Source organism: Aythya marila (assembly GCF_965140915.1).
Source record: "Aythya marila genome assembly, chromosome: 20".
NCBI lineage: Eukaryota > Metazoa > Chordata > Aves > Anseriformes > Anatidae > Aythya > Aythya marila.
The window spans coordinates 7,760,246-7,785,630 of record NC_139061.1 but is presented as its reverse complement, the minus strand read 5'-3'; the positions used below and the strand labels follow the sequence as shown (position 1 = coordinate 7,785,630).

The 25,385-nt window shown below is 41.7% G+C and overlaps 2 protein-coding genes across 12 annotated transcripts in view; one reads left to right on the top strand and one right to left on the bottom strand.

Moving 5' to 3' along the window:
* PIGL (phosphatidylinositol glycan anchor biosynthesis class L) overlaps positions 1 to 15,139 on the bottom strand; it is a 70,468-nt gene extending 55,329 nt beyond the window's left edge. For all 6 annotated transcript variants that reach the window (XM_082776182.1, XM_082776181.1, XM_082776180.1 and 3 more), the window contains exons 1-2: positions 14,798 to 15,139; positions 10,325 to 10,424 (exon numbers count right to left, since the gene is read on the bottom strand). In XM_082776182.1, the coding sequence (XP_082632308.1) occupies positions 10,325 to 10,424; positions 14,798 to 15,062 (365 nt within the window). In that variant the 5' untranslated portion in view covers positions 15,063 to 15,139. The remainder of the gene's footprint in view (positions 1 to 10,324; positions 10,425 to 14,797) is intronic.
* A 1,696-nt stretch (positions 15,140 to 16,835) lies between these two features.
* NCOR1 (nuclear receptor corepressor 1) overlaps positions 16,836 to 25,385 on the top strand; it is a 65,694-nt gene continuing 57,144 nt past the window's right edge. For 4 of the 6 annotated variants that reach the window (XM_082776175.1, XM_082776176.1, XM_082776171.1 and 1 more), the window contains exon 1: positions 16,836 to 17,058. The gene's annotated coding sequence lies outside the window, so the exon portion shown is untranslated. The remainder of the gene's footprint in view (positions 17,059 to 25,385) is intronic. The other 2 variants (XM_082776174.1, XM_082776173.1) reach the window with 2 other exon arrangements.

The following is a 25,385-nucleotide window of genomic DNA, read 5'->3' as shown; positions in this document are numbered from 1 at the left end:
GCCAACTCCTACTGATTTTGATGGAACCAGAAGGTGGCTCTCAGGAAAGAAAGAAACAAGTCCAAGTTTCTACCTTTCTACCACCTATGCAGAAGAATTGAGTTGATGTAGACCCAAAACAAATGTTGTATAAAAAACAGAATTTGTAAGTCTACACAAACAGAAGCATCCTCACAAAAATTCCACTGAGTCTTTACAGCATCTGCTGTCCAAGCATCGTTCACTTTCATCTTGATTAAAGTCTTTTATTTTTCATAGGAATACCGATCTTGTTTTATTACCCAGAAGCAACATCCACAAATAAAATCTTTTTTTCTGTCCTGACTCCGTCTCTTTAAGTTAAAAAACAAAAAACAAAAAACCAGAAAGGTCCCACTAAATGCCCTGAAATTTTTAAGCGGGGAGGGAGGGAGTAACTTCTCAGGAATTTCCTTTATGCCAAATCCTGTCCCTTAGGCCCCAGTATTGAGGATGCCCTTCTGCAGCACATCAACTCAACCCTTTGAGCCTGGCACAGGAGGGGATGCTTCCCACCCATCCCTCAGGCACTGTATGTACTACTTCCCAAGTTCTTTCACTAGCTGCCAGCGTAGGAGATGCCCTCTGACTTCAATGGGAATTTTGAAACTGAAGTGAAGAAACGAGGATTATATTGCTGGCATTCAGCAAGACAGCATATCATGGCCTCTAAAGTGGCCCAACAGCCTTCAACACTACGCCTTGTAATTGGAAACATTCTGTGCTTAACCAGCCTAATAAAGGCCTCACTCCCAAGGCTCAGATCATAGAATCATAGAATATCCTGAGTTGGAAGGGACCCTTAAGGATCATCAAGTCCAACTCTCGACACCGCACGGGTCTACCCAAAAGTTCAGACCATGTGCCTAAGTTCACAGTCCAATCTCTTCTTAATATTGATTATTCCATATTGATTATTCCATATTGATTATTCCAGATATTGATTATTCCATAATTTTTCTAGGGACTGTCTGAACTAGCAAAGTTAGATGAAGGGTATGGGAATAAACCAACTGTTTTTAATGTCATAAAGCCCTTGGACACGCTGAAGCTTCTTGTCTACCAGGAACCAAGGCAATTCCAGGGAAGTTACTGCAATTACCTCCAATTAAAGTGTGAACACACACACACTAGCTGTAAGTGCTACTTCGTACACCCAGGGTACTGGCCTTTAGGAAAAACAGGAATTGAGGGAATTGCCCTTCACTAGACTGAATCCCAAAGGGGAGGTTTGACCAAGAGAGACTGAAAATCCCCTTCCTCTGTTTTCCTGCACAGTAACTACCTGTCAGGCAGAAAATGCACATCCACTGCAAATGCAACTGAACGTTTCCAAACCATGTCATAGCCTCAGATCTCACAGCCCTGTTTTAACTGAGGCACTCAGCATTTTGTACTTTAGCTACAATTAAATTAAGATTATAAGAACACAGAAAGAAACCACACAATTCTTGTGAACAAGGCGTTAACGCCCAGTCCATTATTGTAAGAAGGCTTTTAAGAGTGTTCCCAGTATAAATCGGAATACATTTTCCCTGAGTAAGCTGGGTGGAATGCAGAGATTCAACAGCTTAAATTGAATCCGTGCTAGAATTTTTTGCTTGTTCCTCCCTTTGATTAACTTACTGTGACTACTTGGTGTAACTGCTACTCTTTAAGGAAAAAAGTTAACCATTTTATCTTCTCTGATAAAAAGACTCCAGCTGCCTATAAATGCCAGCAAGGCATTTGCAGCTATAGGTTAAAATGAGCGACTAGCAGAGATGCTGCTGGGCATCGCAGTATGGATTATCAAAGCAGCGAACCTTCCAGGGGCAGGGAGGAAACGCCTGTCATTCTGCATTAGTCCCCCAGAGTGTCTGTTATCAAAACACGCTGCATTGTTCCACTGGCAAAATAATTAGGTTGTTATACTTTGTCATGCTTAAAAGGCAACACTTGGGCATAACTGTTAAAAAATAATAATCTTACGGCTGTATCATTCTAAATTGGTAGTTTACTAGCATCATAAAGAAATTCTACTCCAAATATTTTAATCTGAAAACCTTATAGTTTATACTGGAAACCAGAAAACCCAAAGACACTTCTTTCTGCATGGACACGAGTAGTCTAGTTACAAAACTGCTCTAGTCAGCACATCTGTGCTAGCAGGAGACATCAGCTTAGGATGAGAACCACCAGCAAATGCAGAATGGGTCACTGACGTTATCTGTGCTCCAAAGAAGATGCCTGTCTTTAACATCTGTGGAGCACTTCTAAAAGCCATGAATGAGAGAATAGTAAAAGGCATTTCTAAAAGTAGAAAACAGGTGAGAACAAAAAAATGATTTCTAGTGGATTGCCCCGTCCTAGCGCATTTCCCTGTCTTCAGCCCTAGTCAGTTCTGCCAGGCTTCTGAAACACTGTCATTATACACAGCCTAATTTATTTTATTTTCTTACTATCAATGTACCAGTTCTGATGGTTTTTGAGTCAAATCCAACTTGCATCAGCTTAATGGGATGGCTGGGATCCCTATTCTCATATTTCATGTTTTGGGGTAAGTACTGTCGTTTTTATTCTGCTAAAATAATCTTCAGCATTAAAAGTATGAATCTCAATAGTTTTTGATCTCAATGTATTTTGATTAGATTTCTGTAGAGACACATTGTACCTAATCAGTACTTCCTCACTTCCCCCAGCATTTATTCAGAGTCCTTGGAGAGGGACTACTGCTCACTGCTCTACAGAGGTAATCTGGGGGACACGTCCCTTTAGCACTGAAAAGATCATTTCCCCTTTCACCACAAACCCTTCCCCCTTTTTGTACAGCACGAAAGTTAGTTATGCTAGAACACTGAGAAAGGACCTGATTCACAGAAGCCTCCAGGAAGCAAAAAGGGCAAATTTCCTTAGTGAGGAAAACGGCTTTCTTACATCAAAATAGCTAAACCTACTTACTGCAATACAAGCTTTTGTTTCAGAAAGCAGCTTTCCTAGAGGGCAGACAGAAGAATTTCCAGAATTCAATTCCAGAATTTCAATCCCCAGAAGAATTTCCTCTTAAATTATTGCATAGAGCAATGGTTACAATAGCAGAAGCCTGAAAGCAGATTTTGATATAAGCCTTTGCATAAAGTGCCATAAAGATGCATAAAGATGACCTAAAATATCAGTAAATAGCATTTGTATTCAGGATGATTCTGGGTATGTTTGATTCAGAAAATGCAGATTGATTTCACTGTAATACACACTGAATGTGCAACCAGTTTTCATCTAAGATTTTCTGTTCCCCCTGACGTCATTCTTAATTACAGAAATCTCTGCAAAAAAAAATGAAGAACCTTACAGCGTGGCTGAGATAGATAAGACCAAGGGAATCCCGTCACTAATGAAATATGCAGCTCTACTAGAAAAATCACACTGTAGCAATAGTAATCAGCACATAACTCAGTGCTTTAGAATTAGCAATAAAATAAAATGTCAAAGTATAATACCAGCAGGAACATAGAAAGACAAAGTGCAACTAATTACCACAATTACTGTAGCAGAATAAAAGCTATTAAACACTAGTCCCAAAGCACAACATACAAGAACAGGGAAAGAAGAAACATCAGGGAATAATATAAACTTTCTGATTAGAAACACGTAAGTAAAATAAATAAATTTAAAAGAAAAATCTCAGATACATTCAGCAAGATGACAGAGGTCTGCAAATGAGTGAGTCAGAAACTGGTATGAAATCACTGATTGTTTCCCCACCAGACTTAGAGACCACGATTTTGTTGTTGAACTTCTCCTGGTGCCCTCAGTTTTCAGGCAAGCTTTCGTAATTGCAGTACGTACTCTCACTATACAGCTTACATATTCAGCTCTCATGCACTCAGCATGTTGCATTCAAATCCATAAAACCATGAAAGAACATCCTAAGTACAGCAAAACCAAACTGGATCGATTGGACGTACTCCTTAACTGTCTATATTCATGTTTTTGAATTTTAATCCAAATTATATATTTCATTCTCCGAAGGGTCCAACTGTTTTTATATCTTTTTTATTGTCACAGTCAGATACATACATTATTTATTTAAGGATATATTTTTCCCATGACTTTACAGACACTTCTCTGACATGGGGAGCTTGGGGAAGGAAGTTTGTTGCAAGTTAAACATGAGGAAGTACAGTATTAGCCTGTTTACCTTGCATGGAAAAAAAAAAAAAAAAAAAGACCACCAACAAAGAATAATTATATTAAAAAATAATAAAAAATAGTTTCTTTGCTGTCTCATAAAAACTTGCAGTTAGCCTGTGAATCTGCATGGGAAAATGTCCTCCCTCCAGAGCATTGTCTAACTAGAGCCCTTTTGGACTTAAGTGAAATAATAATAATAAAAAGTGTATGCAATGCAATTTCCATGGAAACTCAGAAATAGATCTAACATTACTTGCAGTAAGTCTTTGTGCCGTGAGTGGAAAATTTTCTAGTTTACACAAATCCCAGATATTATTTTCTTTGCAGTGCAAACACAGGCCAAATATTTTCTGTCATATTAAAGATACAAATGTTCAGTTTTACTTTCTGTCCGGTACAAATGTGCACAGAAGGTACAGAAGCTGCAGCAAAATTTCTGATACTTATCTTTCCATTAACCCAAAACAGATATTAGGAAAAAAAAAAAAAAAAAAAAAAGAATAATTTTGGCTTTCTTTTCACTTGTTCTTTTCAGAAAGTGAAAACAACTTATAAAACATCTCCTATTTACATGCAACATTACAGACTGGAAGACAGCCAGAGCATTGGCAGATGTGCCCAGCATTAATGGGAGCTTAACTAACTCTTCATATTAGATCAATTAGATGCTAATGTTTTCCATATAGCAGGAGAGAGAGCTTGCTAGCTCAGGAGCATCTATTCAGATTAATTACCTACAGATATGTATCAAAATTGTTGTATTTCACGAATTTTAACAGCTCATGAAAAGCTAATGCTATAAAATTACTCCTGATAGGCCACCTTTCGACGCTGCCAGCCCCAGTGCTGCCATCACTGAACTAATATCTATCATATAGATGATGTTTGTGCTCACAGTACTTTTGCTATCTTTGGAGAACCTACAGCTTTACCGAAATAACAGGTATTATACGCAAGTCCAGTAGTTGACATACACTTAGGGCTGTCAAATAACCAATTCTTCCTTTATGTTGTTATTGTACTAAGTACAGACACAGAATCAGTGACCGTGAGTTTACTGGACTTTCAGAGGTACTTGGTAGTTTGCATGCACAGAAAACAAATGTACTAGGAGATTATAGCAAAGAGTGCATTAAAGGCAGGTTTGTTTCTGTTTTCAGAGTTGGCATTTTCATGGCAAGGCAAAAACTTTCTCAATAGTATTTTGCAAAGGTCTTGGAAAACTCTAAGTACTACTGACTGGGCTAAATGATAATGGATTTTTGTGTTCTATTACTTCTCCTTACACTCTGTTATCTGTGAGCCTACCCTAGAAAAGAAATGAATTTAGAAAGGCAGTCTGACCTGTGAACCATGTAACTGATAACATTAAAATTTAGCAGTCGGTGGGTGTGGGCTAAAAAAGAGGTATGTCTGTGATTAGCAAGAGTTTGTTAGGATGAATCAAGATTTACTTGTGAACAAGAGCTTACAAAGAAATCCAGTTTCAAAATCCCATATTAGTATCCTTGTTAGGAAGGTAAAAGCAAGACACATACTGTCATACTGGATCTAGAAGGTCTAAATTGCGTTTTGACTCACAGATCAAAACCCTTTGTAATAGACAATTGACTTGAGCAGGGGATTATGCATAACTGCTCTTTGTGACTGTTTAGGGGAAAAAAAAAAAAAAAAAAAAAAGCTTGCTTAGATTACAGTAATTCAAACTGTAGTTCTCAAAGTCCTTAAAATTCCATTTACCAAAGACAGCATTTTCAGGATGTGAGCAGAGGAAGCTGCCCATTGAGACTTTAAAGGAAGGGCATGATATCTAAGGCACTGAACATCACCTGCAAAATGCTGAGTAGTGGAAATCAACAAAGAGACCTCAGTCAAACTGGAACATGTCCAGCCTCTCCTTGGGTTGGATTTTAACAAAATGTTCAAAGGAACTTTCTTGATGCAACCATATAATCTCAATTATAATTGTTCATGTAATTGTTCATCAAGTCGTGTGATTTTTTTTTTTTCCTCCAATCTCATCTGCTCTGGCTTTCTCAACTAGAAGCAAACTCCCTACGAAACAGACTTTCAAGTCCAAAACCATTGCAATGACTTGTGACCTAATAACTGGGTTTGGAGACTAGAGCATCTTCATTTCACTGTGTTCTCAAGACCAGGCAGAACAACAACCACAAAAGCATGCGGGAGTGCCACATCAAAGAACAGCACCCAAATCAGCCCTTATGTAAACATTTTTATCCTCACTTTGTTACTGAAGCATTCTTTCCTGCATATTCTAAAGTAAAAGAAAGGAAGACAAAGCATCTGTATGTTTTAACGTAACTGAGGACTTGCTTTTTACTTGTGGAAGCTCTCTTCTTGCTAAGCTGAACCTTGCCTTTGCCCCACATCTCACAGTAAGATCACTTACTCAGACTTGTTCTTCTAAAGATGGAAGTTTTGCTCTGTTCAACAAATACTCATGTCCTTCACGCAGATCATTTGCTCCTGTATTACCAGAGCAATTTAAACTTTAAACCACAGCTGGCAGCAAAGTCTAAAACATGCCGAAAGAACAACAGAACTTTTGGCAAAACTTAGCTGTCCCTTTTTTGTTTGCGGTGCAGTCAAATGCTTTTTAAATTGAATCCTTCTGCAACCACAGAAATGTCCAGCACTGGAGCTGGCTACTATTTTAGACATATGGTATCAGATTTGCCAGTTGATTTAGTCTTTGTGTTTGTAATAGAATTATCATTCTAATTAGAATTATTTAATTCTCATATTTTAGCTATATTCACTTCACTGGAGATCTGCAGAACTGTAGCAGTTTTTGTGAAAATCAAGTCAGTACCGTGCCACTATAAGATAAAGCCATCAATCTCTCATTTTTATAGCCACAAGAAGGTCCATTCTTGCAACACATAAAATGATCAAAATGTGCCAAAGGCACAGAGTTTACACTGCCATTTCTATCATTAATAAAGTGACTTTTCTCTTACATGAGTTTCAAACCTCACTCCCTTGCTACTCTTCCCTCATCCAGCAATAGAAATAATTGTGGCAGTCCAGAAATTAATTCTGTACAGAGCAAGTCCTAGTTCTGAGCTGGGTTGCTCCAACTATTAAGCCTACTGTGGGAATGGTAACTGAAAGTGGGCTGTAAAACTTTTCTCCTGCAAAATCAGTTCTTCATTTGGTATAGTTTTGGAGCCATGGTAATTACATGCCAGCTCAGGAGACATCTCTGCAAGCGTGGTGTCTGAACTGTACTATTCACAAGTAGGAAGAGCCCAGTGCTCTAAACTAAAATAGTCCAAAACAGGCTGTCTGCATGTCAATCTGCTCATCTGCAATAACTGTGTGCTACGTGGTCAAGTACGTCCTTTTTACGTTCCTGGATATGCCCTCTACAACAAAAGGACTTTTCTACAGGAGATTCATGTGGGCCTCCATTATTTAGGGTTGAAATGTGGGTACAGTTTGCGATTATATTTGTGCAGATTTTACTTGTCTTTAAGTGAGGGAACAAATACAGTAACTACATCAAATACACACTGAAGAATCAGTGCAAAGTAGTTGTCTGATAGAGACTGAACTAGTCCTGACCTAGGAATCCTGGCTATACTTGAGAGAGTCATTGTTTAAGGCAAAGGACTGCTTAATAAAGCTTTGGTCTTTAACACAGATTGCATCACAGATTGACTGACTGAAGCTTTCTCTTTACAAGTTCACACACAACTCAAAATGTCATGTTGATTTTATACCTGCCTGGCCAAGTGAGATTACAGAGCAAGTCAATCACCTTGCCTTTCAGACAGATTTCCCCTTTTACATCTTGAAAATTCTACTCACCCACTTGTAGATTATGCAAAGAAAGAGGAAGCAGCATGACTCAGCTCCACACTACAATGGCTGGAGCAGATCCAGACCTAGCAATCCTTTGGGCTTTCCTTACCAAAATACAAGTCTGCAGCTTGGATAATGTAAAGCATGCAGTGTTTGCATAAGAAATGTTAGATGGCAGCATGCCAGCTACAGTCCTTAAGCATTGTGCTAGTTCTTTTCATTTACAGAACATTATCTTCTGCAGAGTTAGGATGAGAACAAAATAAAAACACAAAGGGGTCCAATCTTAAAGAGTGCCTATGTAAAACAAAATGCTGAAGAGGAACAGCCTTCTGAACCATATTCCCTAGACATCAATTTCTGTGGAAATCTTGTGGTAGATAACATTAATTTAGCAAGTTTCACATCATGCCATACTGGTGAATATTTCTGTATATTGTGTAAATTAGAGAAGGGGGAGCAGAGGTATAGAAAGCTACAGACTTTAAGAAAACCAGGAGCTTTGAGTAAGTTTAAAGAACCTTGAGTCCCAGTGCTTTGTCTAAACCACTGGAAAATACAGCTACTTCAAAAACTCAGTGTTATCTCAAAATCATTCCTGATCTTCTACCATTTTGCTAACACCTGATCCACAGCTGTTTTTTCATTAAGCGTGTCCACAATATAAGCTATTGCAGAGCATATAACGCACTGTAAACACACTTCAGTGCTCCGTATAAACAAGCTCTGAGCAAAATTCAGCAAGAACTTCAGTTGACTCCATGAATACACAACAAAGTTAGATGATTTGATGGTTATCTCACAGCAATCTAACATCTGAGATAAAGGCCTCAAACCTAAACTGCTTTTTCAGAACAGTATTTTACATCCTAGTCCCATGTCCAAAAGCTCTGGGAAATGGCATTCATCTGTCTTTTCAAGCACTGCATCCGCTGGTAGAAATTACGTATCGGTCACTGCTTTCACAGATGTGCATCAAAGTAGCAAAAAAGTACTAAGGAGGCATGATCCGAGCTATTTCTCTGGTATTACTTGCAAAAAGCAGCCCAGTGGACTGCGTACGTTGGAGGATGATTGAGCAGTATCGGGAAACTTGCATCACATACTAACCAACCTCATGTTGCATTAGAGGATGAAAGGCCAGTAGGCTGCTGGGCACTGTGGAAATTTCAAAAGATAGTTCATTTAGCAAACTTTATGCTTAGCAAAGCTTAGCTTCTCCTTATTCCCCCAGAAAAGTTCTGGGCATTGTCATATGATTGCACTACAAAACATGAAGTTATCCAAAGCCAGTTCATGAGAAGTGAGCGGAAACATCTCTTTTCATTCCAAAGGAAAAACAACTCCTATGCTGTTTTCCTAAGTGAGCTGAAAACTTGGAGAGAAACCTAAAGCTAAAAAAAGCAAAGAACTCAAGAGGATTTGTATTCTGGACTGTGGTTTCTGTTGCCTTAGCTCAAGGGAAAATATGTTCATGGGAAAAAGGCCTGCCAGGAGCCAGATTTTTTTCAACTCTGACTTTTTTAGTTGGCATGGCTTTAAATCAGTCTGTTTCTATTAAAGATACTTCTTCATAACCAAAAATGTTCGTTATGGATTTTATGATAGCTGTTTACAATTGAAACAACCAGTTGTGTCTCCCCAAAACACACACACACGGAAGTTACTGCTGTCTGAGTAACTTCTTTGACTGGACAGGACTACTTCTGAAAAAGTGCTCTGTTAGAGTGGTGGCTATCAAAAATACACAGGGCACTGTATTGTTTTACAGTTAGCATGACAGCAGATCTGTTTATACTGTTATCTTATCATGGAACTCAGACTTAAGCATAAGCTATCTGTAACTACATTATAATCACGTGAGAGGATAAGTGCAACCTAAAGATAGTGCCAATCCTCTGAACAGTTTTATTTTCAGCCACTGGCAATTCAGAGAAGACTTCTCTGTAAGCGTCTTTGATAACAATGTGAAAACTGTAACACAATGTGATCATGCTGCCCAAACAGACCTTGCCAGACCCCTACAACTATGGCTATCATTAATCAAAGTGCTGTATCAACACAGTTTACCCAAAGGACACCAATCCCCATTATACACTTGAATAGTCTTCTATATTAATTAGATTTCCTGAAGTTAAGAGTTAAGAAAAACTTATTATATGGTCTTTTATTTTTTTCTCTTTTTTTTTTTTTGAGATTCCTCAGAACTTTATAGAATGATACAGTAAGCTTTCATGGAACATTAAAGCGAACTTCACCCCTTATTTAAAAACTGCAACTAATGCTATAAATGAAAATTGCTTACCTGTGATCAACAACTGTTACATTGGAAGCAGGAATTCCCAGAAGAGAACAACTCTGTTCCAGTTCTTTCTTACGAATCTCTCCTTGATTGTAGTAGTTTCCTGAAAATAACAAACAGCAACATCATCTAGTTTAGTTTAGGTCACCTCAAAGCAATAAGTATGAGCATCACATTAAAAAAAGGGCATCATTTCAGGAACGGCATCATTGCGGAGGAGAAACTCCATAAATTTTCCTAAGTAAAACCCATCTCAATTCAGGCAAAAATGCTGAGGCAATCTTCTGCCAACCTTTACCACATGAGCTTGTTTGGCAAAGGCATCAGAAACTGCCATGTATAATCAGATCAGTTGTCCAAGGAGCCCAGTATCTTCCTTCTGGTAGTGGCCAAAGTCATGCTCCTGCTAAAGACATGGGAGATCTTCCAAAAAACAACTCTGGAATAATCTGCTTGGGCAACTGCTTCCAACCACCTGTTTGATTAGTGGTATTTTATTCCTTGAAACATCAAAACTTCTAGTTCTTCAGTTTTATTTTAATTGGGGCTTTCTGTTTTATTTTTGTACATGCCTAATCCTCTTCTGAGCATTGTTAATTTTTTAGCAATATTTAATAGCTCTTTTGATGAATTCCAAACACTAACTATACTTTGTGACAAAACAAGGAATCTTCTGACGGAATATACATGGACTAACTGTTTACACATTATTTGAACTCAAGTCACCAGTATAGTACAAAAGAATTGAGCAAGATCTTTTCATAAACACGGGAGAAACGTCCTTTCTAGTGAGGTGACTGAAAGCTGTTATCATTGGCAAATTTCCAGGTTGTCTCTGTGAAAGAGGTTATTGGGCCTTAGTCCACTTTAAAGACACGTAAATTCACAACAAATCAGTAATAATTAACCTTCTCAGAAAGGGCCAAAGAGTCACTCCTCCTTCACCATTGGAAATGGTGCCATGAACTCCCTCCTGTACTCTTAACAGCACAGGCCTGTAGAGCCAAGTTGAACAGCAAGTCTGAAGTCCTTGAAAAAGAACTGTCCCAAGGTATATTCTTTAAGTGACTAAAGTTTATAGTATATCCTGGACCACTTCTAATAAACACATGTTGTCATGTAACACTAAGACACCACAACAGAAGATGCTGATGAAATTAAAAGGATTTTAGGAAAGGAATTTCATCATAAAATTCTGTTTTGAGACAAAGATTTTTCAGAAATCTGCATCATTCGCAGAGGAAATTCTGGCAGAAACTACAATCGCAAAGAACTTATAGAACCAAAAAAAAAAGACAGTAAACTTAATTGAGATAAAGCATTTTGGAAAAGTTACAACATAATAAATATCCTTAGACCAACGACTAGTAGGGAAACACTTAAAACACAGCCTCCTTTTTCTCTGAATTTTCCTCTTCTCATCCTGCCCTCACATCACCTTCCTTTTTCTTTGTAGCAGCCATGCAAAGTCCATGCCAGAGCTGCAAAGGCCCCTTCCAGAATGTTACCCCGTGCAAACCAATACTTAGAAACCAATTCTAACTTTGAAGTAAAAAAAAAAAAAAAAGGAAATATACAGCAGAGTATTAATGTATGATTCAAGTCTGTAGTCAGCTGTCTTGAATTACACTAGAACCTTTTTTTTTTTTTTTTTTTATTGTTGTGGGCATGAGTCATCTAAATCTAGCATTTCTCTATAGCAGTGTTGCAGTCTGAGCACTTGCTAGCAAGCTTTGTATAATATGCAAAGAGGTGAAAAATAACCAGAAAAACAAACAAACAAACAAAAACTCTTCTTGCAGACTGTGAGTGAATGATTTTAGGAAACTATTACAATGATTATCTGTGGGTTTGCTGAAGAACACATCAGCTTGGTCTGCAGCATGCAGCTTGGATCACAAGTTCCAGCTGAGCAGAGTTAAATTAAGTGTGCACCTTTCCTGGATGAATTATGAGTACTACAGGGCTTATTTTAGACTGATTTCTTTCATGGACTTTCATGATACTAGTGTTTTAAGATAACATATCTTATGCTGCAATATAGTGTAGTAACAGACTGCACAGGATATTTTACCCAAATGGTACCACTGTTATCAAAATACCTAACTTTTCCTGAACTCAAAGGTACAGATCCATGTTGCTAACAAGAAAAAATGGGCAGCTGTTGAGAGCAAAAACAGCTGAATAGCTGATGCTGCTGGACCTCGTCCATGGAGCACTCACAATAGAGAGTCAGCTACTACAGAGAGCAAAGCACATTTATACGGAGTTATTAGTTCAATCAAAGATTACTTAGTGTGGAAAAGACTGTTTTCTTTCACAGGGCTGTAACTCTGATTCATTTCTAAGGCATTTTGATTGATATCTGAGAACTACATTACAACGGATCCTAAGTAATGATTGTGTTTCAGTGTCACAATTTACGGAGTCTTTGATCAACTTGCTTGTCATCATCAATCATACAAACAATGACAGGATGAACCATCTGAATCACCCCAAAGACTATTAAGAGGCACAAGAAAAGCTGTTAGCTCAGTGAATGCATTTTCCTATATGGGCTGCTAGTTCCATTACGAAGGCATGCAAGACATGCAATAGAAGACAGTGTCAAACATACTTAATGTTTCATGTCACTGAATCGGGAGTGCTGTAAAGGACAATAAAAAAGAGAATGTGAATAAAATAAGCAGAAGCACAATACTTATTTGGAAAGTTTTCTAATTGCAGAAATGTTTTAGTCCTGAAAACTGCAATAGCAAGGTTGCACGTCAATAATCTCTTCATTGCTCTGAAAAAGTCAAACGGGATCCATGGAGTTTTGTACCTCAGCAAAGACAACTGAAAGCTTGCTCTGCTCTGCACTAAATCTTGAATAGGAGGGATACAGTAAAGTCACTACACCATCAGAGTTCATCAATAGCTTAATCTTGGTCTTCTCACCGCGATACTCTGTTACGACAGAAAGGTATGAGAACAAAGAACAAAAGTTGGCAGTGAACAAACTGGAGCTTTCCAAACTACAGAGGTCCCTTTTCCCAAATACAAGTTGCTGTCACTGCGGGATGGAAATGTTTGTAGCCTAAGATACACAACAAACATAAAATATCTTTAGCTTTCACCACAGACTTATGAATTCTAGTACGGCAGTATGTGTCTGAAAGATCATTTAAGATGAGGTTGCTTCCTATACCCGAAAAACTGAACAAGGTAATCATAATGAAATGCAGAACAGTAGTGTTGCATCAGGCACAAACGCACAACCTTGAATTCATCAGAAGAATAACTTAATAAGTATCAGTTGTGCATTAAAAAAAAAAAAAATAATCTTGGGTTTTAGTAGATTATGAGAACAAAAGACAACAGCGTCAAGCGCTGTGGAAGTCCCTTGTGATATTTGTCCTCTGAGAATCCTTCCATTCGATTCAGCCCCAGACAAGCCTCAGCGAGACCAACGATTCGACTCTTCAGTTACTGTGCTTCAAAAATAGACGTGAGACGACTGGAAGAGAGTCCAAAGGAGAGCAATGAGAATGACCAGAAGTTTAGAAAACACGATTTATGAGGAAGATTGAAAGGAATTGTGTTGTTTAGTCTAGAGAAGATAAGACAGGAGAGGCAGATAACAGCCTTAAAAAAATGTCAAAAGCTGCTATGGAGGGATACTCTGATTTCCATCTTCACGATAGATCAAACAAATAAGCAAGCTTAAATCATTCCAAAGATTCAGGAGAAAAGCAATTTGAAGAAAAGCTAATGTAGCACTGAAACAGACCACACGGGCTGAAAAACCTCCCTGGAGGTCCAGGAGAACATTCATCTCCAGGAAATGAGGACACCACTGAGGCTGCCTTTGAGCCAGCAGATGGACAGCGTGACCTCTTTGGGGCTGTTCTTCTACGATTAGACTGACACACAACTGGTATCTTTAGATGTGTTACTGGGAACGTATTGTTACGGTGCATTAAAACCAGATCATCTAAAGCAAGTCCTCTACAAGATGACAAAATCATAGGATGCAAAGAGTAAAACAATGCATTTCTAAAAACTAATGATATCTCCATGCAATTTGAAAGTGTGTCAGTGCTGCAGCATAAGATTTGATTGTGGAACCATAGTGGTTTGGATACGCAAGGGGATTTTAACACTTCTCAAGCTACTAAAACCCTGCAGGAAGCTGCATTTTGGCTGCAGACACGTATGCATGGTCACATCATGGGGTGGCTGGATATGATGACATGCCACAGCCCAGAATAGTGCCCAAACCCCGAGACAAGAGGCACGGCAGGGTCTTTGCTGCACAGTTCTTCCCCAGGGAGGTCGGGAGGGTCAGCACGGCAATGACGTCACGCGGGGGCACCACGCTGACGTCACAGCCCTTACAGCCCCGCGCTGACGTCACGGCCGGGCCGACACCCAAAAGGGGAAGGTGGAGGGGGGGCAGCCGGCTGTCCCCGCCGCGTCCCCCCGTCCCCTCACCTGCGGAGCAGCACAGCACCGCGGGGCGGCCGCCGGCCCTGCCCAAGGCGAGCAGCGTGGGGGCGAAGAACATGGCCTCGTCATCGGGGTGCGCCGTCAGCACCAAGGCGCGGGCAACAGCGGCTTCCCCCGCCGCGCTTCCCCTCGGGGCGGCCGCGAAACGGCGGCGCAGGCGACGCGTGACCCCGAGCAGCACCAGGACCGGCACCAGGACCAGCCCCAGCAGTACCAGAAGCAGCCCCCAGCCCCACCGCCCCGCTGCCATAGCGACCGGCGCCTCACGCTGCTCCCCCGCCGGACCCGCAAGGGCCCGCACGAAGGTTCCGCGGCACCAGAGGTCCCCCCGCCTCCTCCTCTTCCTCCTCCTCCCCGCCCATCTCCGTCCCGCCTCCGGGCGGGGCCGCGCACCGGCTGCTCAGCTCCCGGGCTGGCCAGGGGAAGGGGAGCTCAAGGGGCACCCCGCCTCGGTCCAGCCGGGGAGCGGGACCCCTCAGGAGGGGTTATAATAGGGGCCAAGCCCGTTAGTGCGGGAAGCCAGGGAGAATAGGGCCAGCCAGCCCTGCACGCACCACCTGACCCTACTTAAAGGTTAATGAGTAATTAACAGCAGTGACAAACTCAGGCTGTGCGGTGTGTACCTTCTGTCCCTGTACTGTGTGGCTGCGGAAGACGCGCAAGCGAAAGCTCAGAAGCAGGGCAGGGCATGAGGAGCACGTCTTCAGAGACACTTTCTGCTGTCCGCGAATCTGTCGGCTATCCCGAGCGCAGCTACGAGGGGAAAGAAAATGTTTGGATATGTCTCAGAAGTGAAGTCAACCGCTGGAGAAGGTTGCAGAGCAAAAGAAGGCAGGAAGTAGTAAAATAAATATGCAAAAGGCAGTCATATGCGGTGGCTTGGAAGCTTTGCTGTTGAAGACAAATAGGCAACATGGAAGACAAGCACATTACCTCAGCCAGAGTGTGCCGGCTGCGCAGGTTCAAAGAGTCAAATGGGGAAAGCAATTAAGCAGAATTCAGCATCTGAAGAACACCTAAAGTCTCTCAAGATACTTGCCTGACTTGCCCTCACACTTTTATTTGGATATCTATATCCTTAAAAGTGAATTGAGGCAGTCATTGTGTGTATTGGGATCAAAGACTGCAACCACTTCGCCTTGGGGACACCTCATGTCACACTAACATAGCACTTAGCAGAGTGGAACTCAGCTCTGCTACTAACTACAGACTTGATAAAATGCATGTTTTATAAGTAAAAGTCACCTGTTTGCCACAGGGCGAGCCCCTGCTTTATTACTCCGGGCAAATAACTGTGCAGGCGCATATCCCACGTGTAGGGTATGACTTCTGGTACTTAGTGGAAGCTGTAACGACACGAAAACATTTTCTCAATGGGATGATTTAATCTCATCTAATGGTATTTTTTCCCATTGTAAACCTGGTAAGAGAACCATTTGTGATCTCAACACATCCAGAATTACACATTTGCAGATAAAACATCGCAAGGATTTAAAAACCTTATTAAAAGAGCTACCTGTGCTACATTTTCCTCTCAGGGAAAGGGGAAAAAAAGCCCAAGACATTCTGGATTTTAAATCTCTCCCGTTTTTCCAAAGCCAGTCACCGCTCCGGGCCCTCAGGCCGGCTCCCTCAGCCCTGCTCCGAGGGGCCCAAAGCTCCGGAGCCCCTTTTCATCCCCTCATCCGCAGCCTGAGGGCTCGGCGGCCGCCTCCCGTTAATTGTGATTATTATTTTTATTCATGTCAATCGCTTCGCCTTTTCTTTTCGGCCCCTCAGCAGCACCTCCGGCCCCTCTGCCTCAGCGTCTCCCGCCTCATGGCGGCCGCCCCCCCCTCAGATCCCCTCAGCGCTGAGGGAGGGGTGGGGGGGGGGGGGGGGAGAGAGCGGGAGCCTTTCCCCGCCGCCTCACCGGCCAGCGGGTCCTGGAAGGAGCATAACAACCCGCCCTCTCACCCCGGGGCCCGCCCCCCGTTCCTAGCGAGCTGCCTCCAGCCGAGCAACGCCACGCCGGCTGCGCGTCGGGAGGAAGGGGCGAGCCTCCCTCCGCCGGGAGAAACAGCCGAGGAGCGGCGTTGCCGTTCTCTCCTTAGCTGCCAGGACCTGGCGGGCCGGGGCGGAGCGCGGCGAGCCGGGGGAGGGGAGGCAAGATGGCGGCGGCGGTGGCGCTGAGGTTGAGGTGAGAGGCTGCGAGCGCCCAGCCCCGCCGGAGCCCGCCGCCGGGCCGCCCCCGCGCCGCGCCGTCGGTAAGGGCAGGGGGCCTGGCGGGGCGGCGAGCGGGGCTGGCAGGGCCCGGGGGGGGCAGCGGGGCCTCTAGCGCCTCCGTCGTGAGGAGGAGGAGGAGGAGGAGGGGGAAGAGGCGGGGGCCCCGGCCATCCCTTCCTCCTCCTCCTCCTCCTCCTCCTCCTCCTCCTCCTCACCGGGGACGGGGCCGCTCTCGGGCCCGGGGGGAGGGCGCTGGAGCCGGGGGGGTCCTGAGGGAGGAGGCGGGGGAGGTGGGCGGGTCAGGTGTGGCTTAGGGCGGGGGGTGTCCCCTGCCCCCGGTGCTTTTTTTTTCTTATTATTATTATTTTTATTTTTTTCCCCACTGTTTGTGCGCCCCGAGGTCCGGAGGGGCTGCGGGTGGACGTTGATGGTGCCCCCTGAGGGGAAGTTTGGGGAGAAAGTGCAGAGCATCGCCGTGTTGGGTGCCCATCCTTGTCCTGTGGGTGGGAGAAGTCCGATTTAAACCAATAAACCAGTCATAATTAAAATACATCCGAATCGGCCCTTGGAAGCTTGGGCAGGGGTGCGTCAGGAGATGTCCTGCTCCTGGCCGTGCGCTGGGGCTGTCAGCGGACACTGAGGTACCCGTTTGGGACCCGTAAACATCCCCAGCTTCTGCAGGGCACAGCGCGGGGGCTTTTCTGCAGTCACCCTGACTCCCTGGTAAAGAAGTTTGTGTTTCTGCACTTAAAAAGCTGTCAGTAGCAAGTCAGTTGCAGTTGGACGAGGTTCCAGATGGACGCGTGTGCTCTTACCGTTGGGCTCCAGTACATAAATAACGAACTTAGTGATCCGAGCAGTCTGCTGCTGTCCAAAATACGCCTCTTCATGTTGCACATACGTGGTCTTCACCAATATTCTACCTGTTCATGACTGTAAATATTGGTGCAACGTAATAATAATAAAAAAGATAACTTCTACAGTGAGAGGGGTGTCTAGTTTTGAGTACCTGCTTTTGTAGTGGTATTCTGCATTATTTTTAGGTATAATAATAGAGCTACAAGCTGCTAGAGCTGAGGCGAGGCTTGTTATTTCAGGCTTTAGGATGTGAGGGAGAAATGGTGCTATTAGAAAAGAAACATGGTAGTATGATGACTGAGGGTACAGCCTAAGTGCCTGAGTAAGTGGACACACAGCGCTGTGTCCCGGTGCGTAAGGACCGTGCAGATCTGTTGCAGTTCTGTGCTGGAGTTATACTCTGCTGAATGTTGTTATTCCTGATTAACTAAACAGCCTTGACATTTGGAAAGGAAATATGTAATGCTTGATGGGGGTTTCTAGTTAGCTGAAATCTAGTGTCTTGTGTTGGGGGATGAAGGACCTTCGTGCTCAAACGTTCAGGGGAAACAAGCCAACTGCAGTGACCCTTCTTGCGATAACACAGTTAATTTTTTTCTTGACATTACTCTACTACATGATAGAATATAGACTACCTAGGAAACAAAATGTTGTGCTTTATATGTAGTTTGATTTGTCTGCGGATAATATCCTGTTCAATATAGGTTGCTAAAATACTTAAACTTGTTGCTGAAGCAGGGGGAGAGGTACCATTTTGGGGATCTTCTTTCCAAGAGTTAAACTGCACATCTGTTAGTGTATGGAGGGGATATTCCAAATGTTTGCTTCCACAAGTGTTAGTTCTCTCTAGCTTTTTAGTAAGTGTACAAACCAATTAAAGGTAACTCTCCAAATTTAAATTAAATCTACAAAGTTGGGGTATATTCACTGTTCTACGTTATGCTGATGATGATTTATTCTGAATACATGTTACATGTACAGCCGCTTATTTTAGTTGCTCTTCCTGGGCACACGTGTTCTGCATCATGAAGGGTCTAGAAAGCTCTCAAAAACTGAGGTAAAAGTAGTGACAGACTTGAAAGCTTCTTTTTGATTTCGTCCTCTGGTCCCCTTCCCCAGTTCTTGTGGTTCTATTACTGCATCTTCTAAGTTGCCTCATTTCTCAGTTACAGCATGACTGAGTGATGCTTGCAGGGAGAGGAAGCTGATTGCTTCAACTACTGCTAATACTTTTCCAGTTACCTTTCTGCGTTTCTGTATCAGAACAAATATAATCTTTTTTTTTTTTTTTTTTTTTTTTTCCCTCTATTATGATGTTCTTAATAGTGGCATTTATTTTTTTTCAAAGCTCTCAGTCAACGTTTTGGTGAAATGCTTTTTTTCTTCTTCTGTGCTTATCTGCAAAATGGTTTCAGTGAAGGTTTTCCTGTATGATCAAAAATACTGTTCAGAGTTCTTGTGTGTGTAGCTACTTAAAGTTAAGATTTTAACAATTGTTTGAGTTGGAACAGATCTGTGCCTCATGCAGGTGCAGTACAACACAGCACAATCTTGAGAACAGACTACTAACCAGACAGTGGTTTCATAATGCAAACAAACGTTTCCTGGATGCAGTCTTGAACTCTTCAAGTCATTTGTGTTCTTCAGTCAAATGTGAATCGGTGCTTCAGATGACAAGCAATTAACCGAACGTGTTACCCGGTCTCTGTACTGTAAATGTTCCAGGTAAAAATTCTGACCTGTGCAGACTGCTCTCTGTAAATATTTACTTTAGGCTATTTCTAAATTATGCAAATAGACGGGAACGTGCTGGATATGTCCTCAGCTTGAGTTTCTCTACCCTTCAGTGAGTCTCCATCTAGTAATGATGTTTTGTGATGTTCCCTTCCTCTTCTGTACCTGTTCAGCGTTTATCCACCACCTGTTAAATGCCTACCCCAGCCCGGGCTTACTGGAGCTTGAGTTTAGCGAGCTGGGGTGCATGCAGGAAGCTCAAACTTACCTTGCAGCTAAGTTTCCTCCCAATATCCTGAGAGAGATTTCTGTGTCCTTGAATAGCTTCACATCTAAACCACTCATGTAATGCTGCCACTCCCAGACTGATTTGATACGCAGTTTTCTCTTCAGGCTTAAGGAGGATGTTGGTCGATGTGGTTTTGAAGTCAGTGACATCACCTGCTCATGATTACTGAGGCTATTGCAAAATTAAGGTACTGTAGTGTATGAAGATGTGTCGCCCACCTCTGAAAAATCCTGTTGTTCAAAACTCTCAGAAGTAAAAAAACAAAACAAAAAACCACTCAGGAATGAAATTTTTGTGCAGACATTGGACAAACTCTTGACCAGGACTTGAGAATTCTGTGCATGTGGACTGGTCTTGGGTAAAACCGAAATTACATTCATAAAGAGTGAGGGGAAGAAGGCCTATCAATGAAAAAGGACAAGATAAAGTACAAAATATGCTTAAGCTAATATAATGTCTCTTTTGACTGTCCTTCTTGTGCCGTAAGTTTAGCTGTGGCTTACAGGGAAAGTACGTTTGGTCAATTCGGTTTGTAGCTGTCGTGGAGTCAGAGGCCCGCTGGTCCTGAGGAGAGCTGAAAACGGCCGCGGTGCAGCTCACGGAGTTCCTGCAGTGCAAACACCCACTGGGTGGTTCCTGGTGGAGAGTGGTGGATGCTCTCCTAAAAGAATTAAAATACCGTCATGTTTCAAGGAAGGTGCCTAACAAACGGGAATATAAATCTACTCATGCAGGAAGTCTACTAGGAGACACACTTGCCTCTTTCTTCTAATGAACCTGTTGATTCCTCTCTGTTCATGCTAGAAAATTAAGCCCATGTAAGTTCAAGTGCTGTTTTCTGAACTTGATGTTATTACAGTTCAGCTGTGGCCTTCACCTCACTAACAGTAGTTTGGGGAAAAAAAAATAGAGGAATTAGTTTAAGAATTATATATACTTGGTTATTTACCACAGAGTTTTGTCTCAGAGTCACATTCTTCACTTACGGTTTCTGCTCATTATGCTATTTTAAATGCTTTGCCGTCAGAGAAGGGCTGTGTGAAAGGCGCGAATTCTCCCACGTAGTAAGTGTAATTTCACGATTTACCTTTCTTGGAATGTTATTCCCAAAACCGTTTCTTGTAGAAGTGGTCACTTACCCGTGCCATTACAGCTGTTATTTTGTAGGTGCTGTTTCGCTGTGGTTTCAACAAGTAAGCCCGTGTGTGTCCAAAACCCTGAAGTTTTGGTGTTTTGTTTGTTTGTTTGTTTGTTTGTTTGTTTTCATTTTTTTGTTTGTTTTTTTACACCCCCCCCCATGGCTATTGAGGTTTCCTTACACCATTCATAGCTTGAGATCCTTTCCATTCTTCACCATTTTCTGTGACTGAGAGGCTGTTGTGTAAGCTTCAATGAGGAATTATATTTTTATATGTTGGTGCGTTCTCTAGTGAAGTAGAACATCTCAAACTTAATCATAAATGTCAATAAATCACAGTTGCACATAAATCAGAATAAACTTTGTTTCTAGACGGTGATACTGCACAGGATATGCACAATCTGAATAGGCCTGAACACTCTAGTACAGTAAAATAGAATTCTTATTTTAACCTTTTTTGTCTTTTTAGCTGAAACTGAGGGTTATTTTTGTATGAACTCAGTTAACTGAGGAGAGTGGTGAGGCTGGTACTTTGTCCTGTACAAAGAAGCAAAAATTGCTGTCTTGAAATAATACTTCATAGCATATAATATATGTGAAGATTGAGATCATCATAATTGTTTGTAATCATGGGTGAAACAGGAAGAATTAGGTGGATTCAAGTAAACCTCAGTGAGCTGTTAGCACTGACTGGTGAGTGAGAATGACTCGAGGAAGGTTGTCTAGTTCTTATCACTGCAGTTGCGTAGCATCTCTTGAGTCTCTTGCATGCTGTGAGCTGATGAGTTGGAAGATACTTTGTGTGGTTTCTGTTTCACCTTACAGCTTCGCGGGTTAAGTTTGAATGCTTCAGTTGATGTTTCATAGCCAGTTGAATTAGCCCATGGCAGGGCTTGGGCCCTTCAGAAGGGGTAAGGTGATTATCTGGGCTGTGGAAGCTGCTGCACTTGTCTTAAGAGGCGGGGGAAGTACTTTCAACATTCAGTTCTGTATACTTGGTTTCTGGTCTTTGGCTCATGAAAATTTTCTGTGGTGTACACTAATTGTGTACTATTTGCTGTCTTGGGACAACCAGGAATGAAAATGTGGTGTTACTGAGAAAAACAAGATGTTTTAAGTGTCTTTAGGAGGAAAGTGGATAGTTTCTATTATAAAGACATATTTTTGAAACCAGAAAGCCTCGTAAGGTTTGTATCCTTCTTTGATTTAAATCATTGGTCAGCAGTACTTTTAGTGAAAGAAGTGTTTCCATCCTTCATTTCCTTTTTTTTTGAATGAAGGATTTTCTCTTGCCTCTTTTGGATAGTTTCAGTGTTAGTGTGACCCTCCTTGGCTGAAGAGAGCTGGGTAGGTTCCTGCAGGATCAGGAAGTGCTGCTCCTTGATAAAAGTCAGGAGTGAGAAGATTTAGTCTCATGAGGACTCCGTGAATCCACTAAATGAGAAGTCAGAAGCTGACTCTTTCTCCTGCGTGTTAGATTTTTAACAACTGGTGAGCAGACTCTGAAAATATTTACTTTTCTTTGAAATATATGTACTCAGCACTTTTTTTTGGTGAGAAAAGTGGGTAGCTGATTAGAAACTTTGTAAGATGTTAATGTAGTTGTAGTTTGTCCTGTTCTGATCCCCCATATAATGGCAGCCTCGGCCTTGATAACACTTATTAGCAACTTTTCTTTAAGCTCATAAATTACAGAAGAGAGATTAAAATAGAATTTCCTGGAGAAGAGTGTCTTGTCAGCTGAATTTGATCGACCCCATTTGCTAGAGCACTAATTCTACAAATACAGTAGCCAGAAACAGGAGAAAGAGAAACTGTTATTTAAACATGAACTGTAAAAAGGTGATCTTGAGATTTGCTAGCCAGGTTTGGTTGCAGATTGCACATGCAATTAAGCAATATTTATCTTTTGGTATGGCAACAAAAATCCTTTGGAAGTACTCTTTTCTAACTTAATATTTAATGTTCTAAAAGCTATTACTTAAGTACCTTGAGGAGTTGGAAGTCTCTTAATGGAAACCTCTTTCTATTAAAATGTGAAGTGTAAAATCCTATTTTCATTTTTGAGCTATCTTGATGCAGATGGAAAAGTCGTGCTAATAGAGAGTAAATGTGACATCTTGAATGGGCTGCTGTAATGCTCCTTGACTTCTGTCACTTCTGTAATTGGCTAAATTAAAGGATACCATGCTTCCATGTCATGTAGAGTATGAGTCAGACGCTCTATAGCATAATTGCGAGTTTATGCTGTGGACATTCAGAAATAAAGCATTGTTGTATGCTAGTAGAAATTTCAAGGTATGAGAAGGGGTCAAGTTCAGATGCTTGGGCATTTCTTAACTTTTTTCTTTCTTAACTTTTTTCTTTAACTTTTTTTCACTTTTTGTTGTGAAGCACAAATTTATTGTACATCTACTCAACCATCAGCCTTCTGGAAGGTTCTTGAGTGAAAACCCATTACGTTTGAGGGTTGTCCAGTCCGATCCTGTGGCTACTTTCGTCCCTTTGCGTTCCATCCCATTACTTTGCAGAACCTTGTTTAATTGGACCTGAAGGGTTAACACAGACCATGGCATCAAAAAGGTTGGAAAAGGCCTTTGAGTTCATTAAGTCTAACCCAAGCTTTTTTTCTTTGTCACTAACTCTTTTCACTGTTGTTTTTCTGAATAACTGTCATATGACTGTGTGATAGCTGGGCACTAAGGCCGTGACTGAAGGACTAATACCTGCTCTTGAAATGTCTGGTGCTTTTTTTAGTTAAGGACGAGGCTGCTAAGTCGGTCCTAGCTTCTGACTGTACTTTTAGTGTGCCGAGCAGTTAGGTTTTAGATGGTAAGTAAAATCTAACCTTTTACTGTATCTATTGGTTGATCACATAGCTTTTTTATATGGAGGTTGGACATACTCCCCTGTTTTTAGAAATCTGTTGAAAATGTACATTAGTTTTCTCTTGTATATCCCCAACATGCAAATTTGATGTTTTTGGACAAGTGCTTGAACAGACTTAAGATTATTTGACAGAATAAAAATACTGGGAAGGTTTGTTTTGCATACCCAGCAGGGTATTTATTTGAAGAGCTTACTTGTGTGGCTCTCAACTTGTAATTTTGTGTTATTGTCTGTGAGTTGGAGCGTTCGCTGACTTGAAGGTACAAACGCAGGTCTGTTTAGTGCATGAAATCTGTTCTTGTTGTTTGCTTTAATGGGTTGGTTGTTCAGTACGGCCTGTTTTGGGGTTTTGTTTTCCCTCATAATACTCACTTTTTATGAAGGGAAATCACAGAACGGATTATTCATGGGTATTATTATCATACTTCAGATAAAACCTTTCTAACCACTGCTGAAACAGTCTCTTCACTGGAAGTTTCATTTTATGCTGGAGTGAAATTTTAATAAATATCCCCAGTTTAACTTAGTGATGTGTTGTAGGCCACCCCCTGCCTAAGGCTGAGCCTTCCTTGTTTTGCTATAGGCTGGTTGCATCAGAGCTTGATTTACTGAGGCTGCTGATTTATTTATTTTTAGAAAACAACTTGATTTGAGCTTTCTTTAGCTGTAATCTAACTCTTTGCACTCTTTACATCAGACTTAGTATGCTCAAAAACAAGCTGAGGAAAATCCCCCCCAAAGGATGAGAAATTTAATTAGCAAATATTGGTTAAAGACTTCAAGATGGCACAAAAACTCCCCTCAATGCAGAAGTGCTGATTTGTTCCGTGCATGTGGAGAAAACCAGAACCCACCCCTGGGCCTGGTCTTTCCCCGAGACGTTGAGCGTGCGAGTGGCAGACGGGGTAACCCTGCCTGGGGCGATCCTTTCCTCTGACCGCTTCCCTCTGCTGCTGCACACACTTGGGTGGCCACGAGTTGAGCGTTTTGGGGACCTGGCCTGCTAAAAATAGTTCCTGCTTTAAACGTGCTGTGTTTTCCCAAGCGAAGAACTGCTTTTCTCTGTGGCAGCGCTGGCTTTTGCCCGCTTAAAATGCCATGGATCCGCAAGCTGAGGCTTGGGGACTTGAGTCTTAGTTCTGATTCAGTCGCTGACTATTTCCTGGGTAGCCTTTGATAGATTTCTTAACCTTTCAGTGACTCATTTTCCCATGTGCACGCTGAGGATAGCGCTTACTTACGTGTCTTTCTGAAGCATTTTGAGACCTGCAGATCAGGAGATGCTGTTCAAATTAGTATTGCCTCTTGGAACCAGATCTGAAACGAAGCTATGACTGTTGCTCTTGTAATATCCGCTTCTAAATGATTTGTAACTTACTCAATATTCTCTGCATATGAAAATGTAAGTTCACACTTACATTTTAGCTTTTAAGGGAAAGTTTGAATCGGTTCTCTTCAGT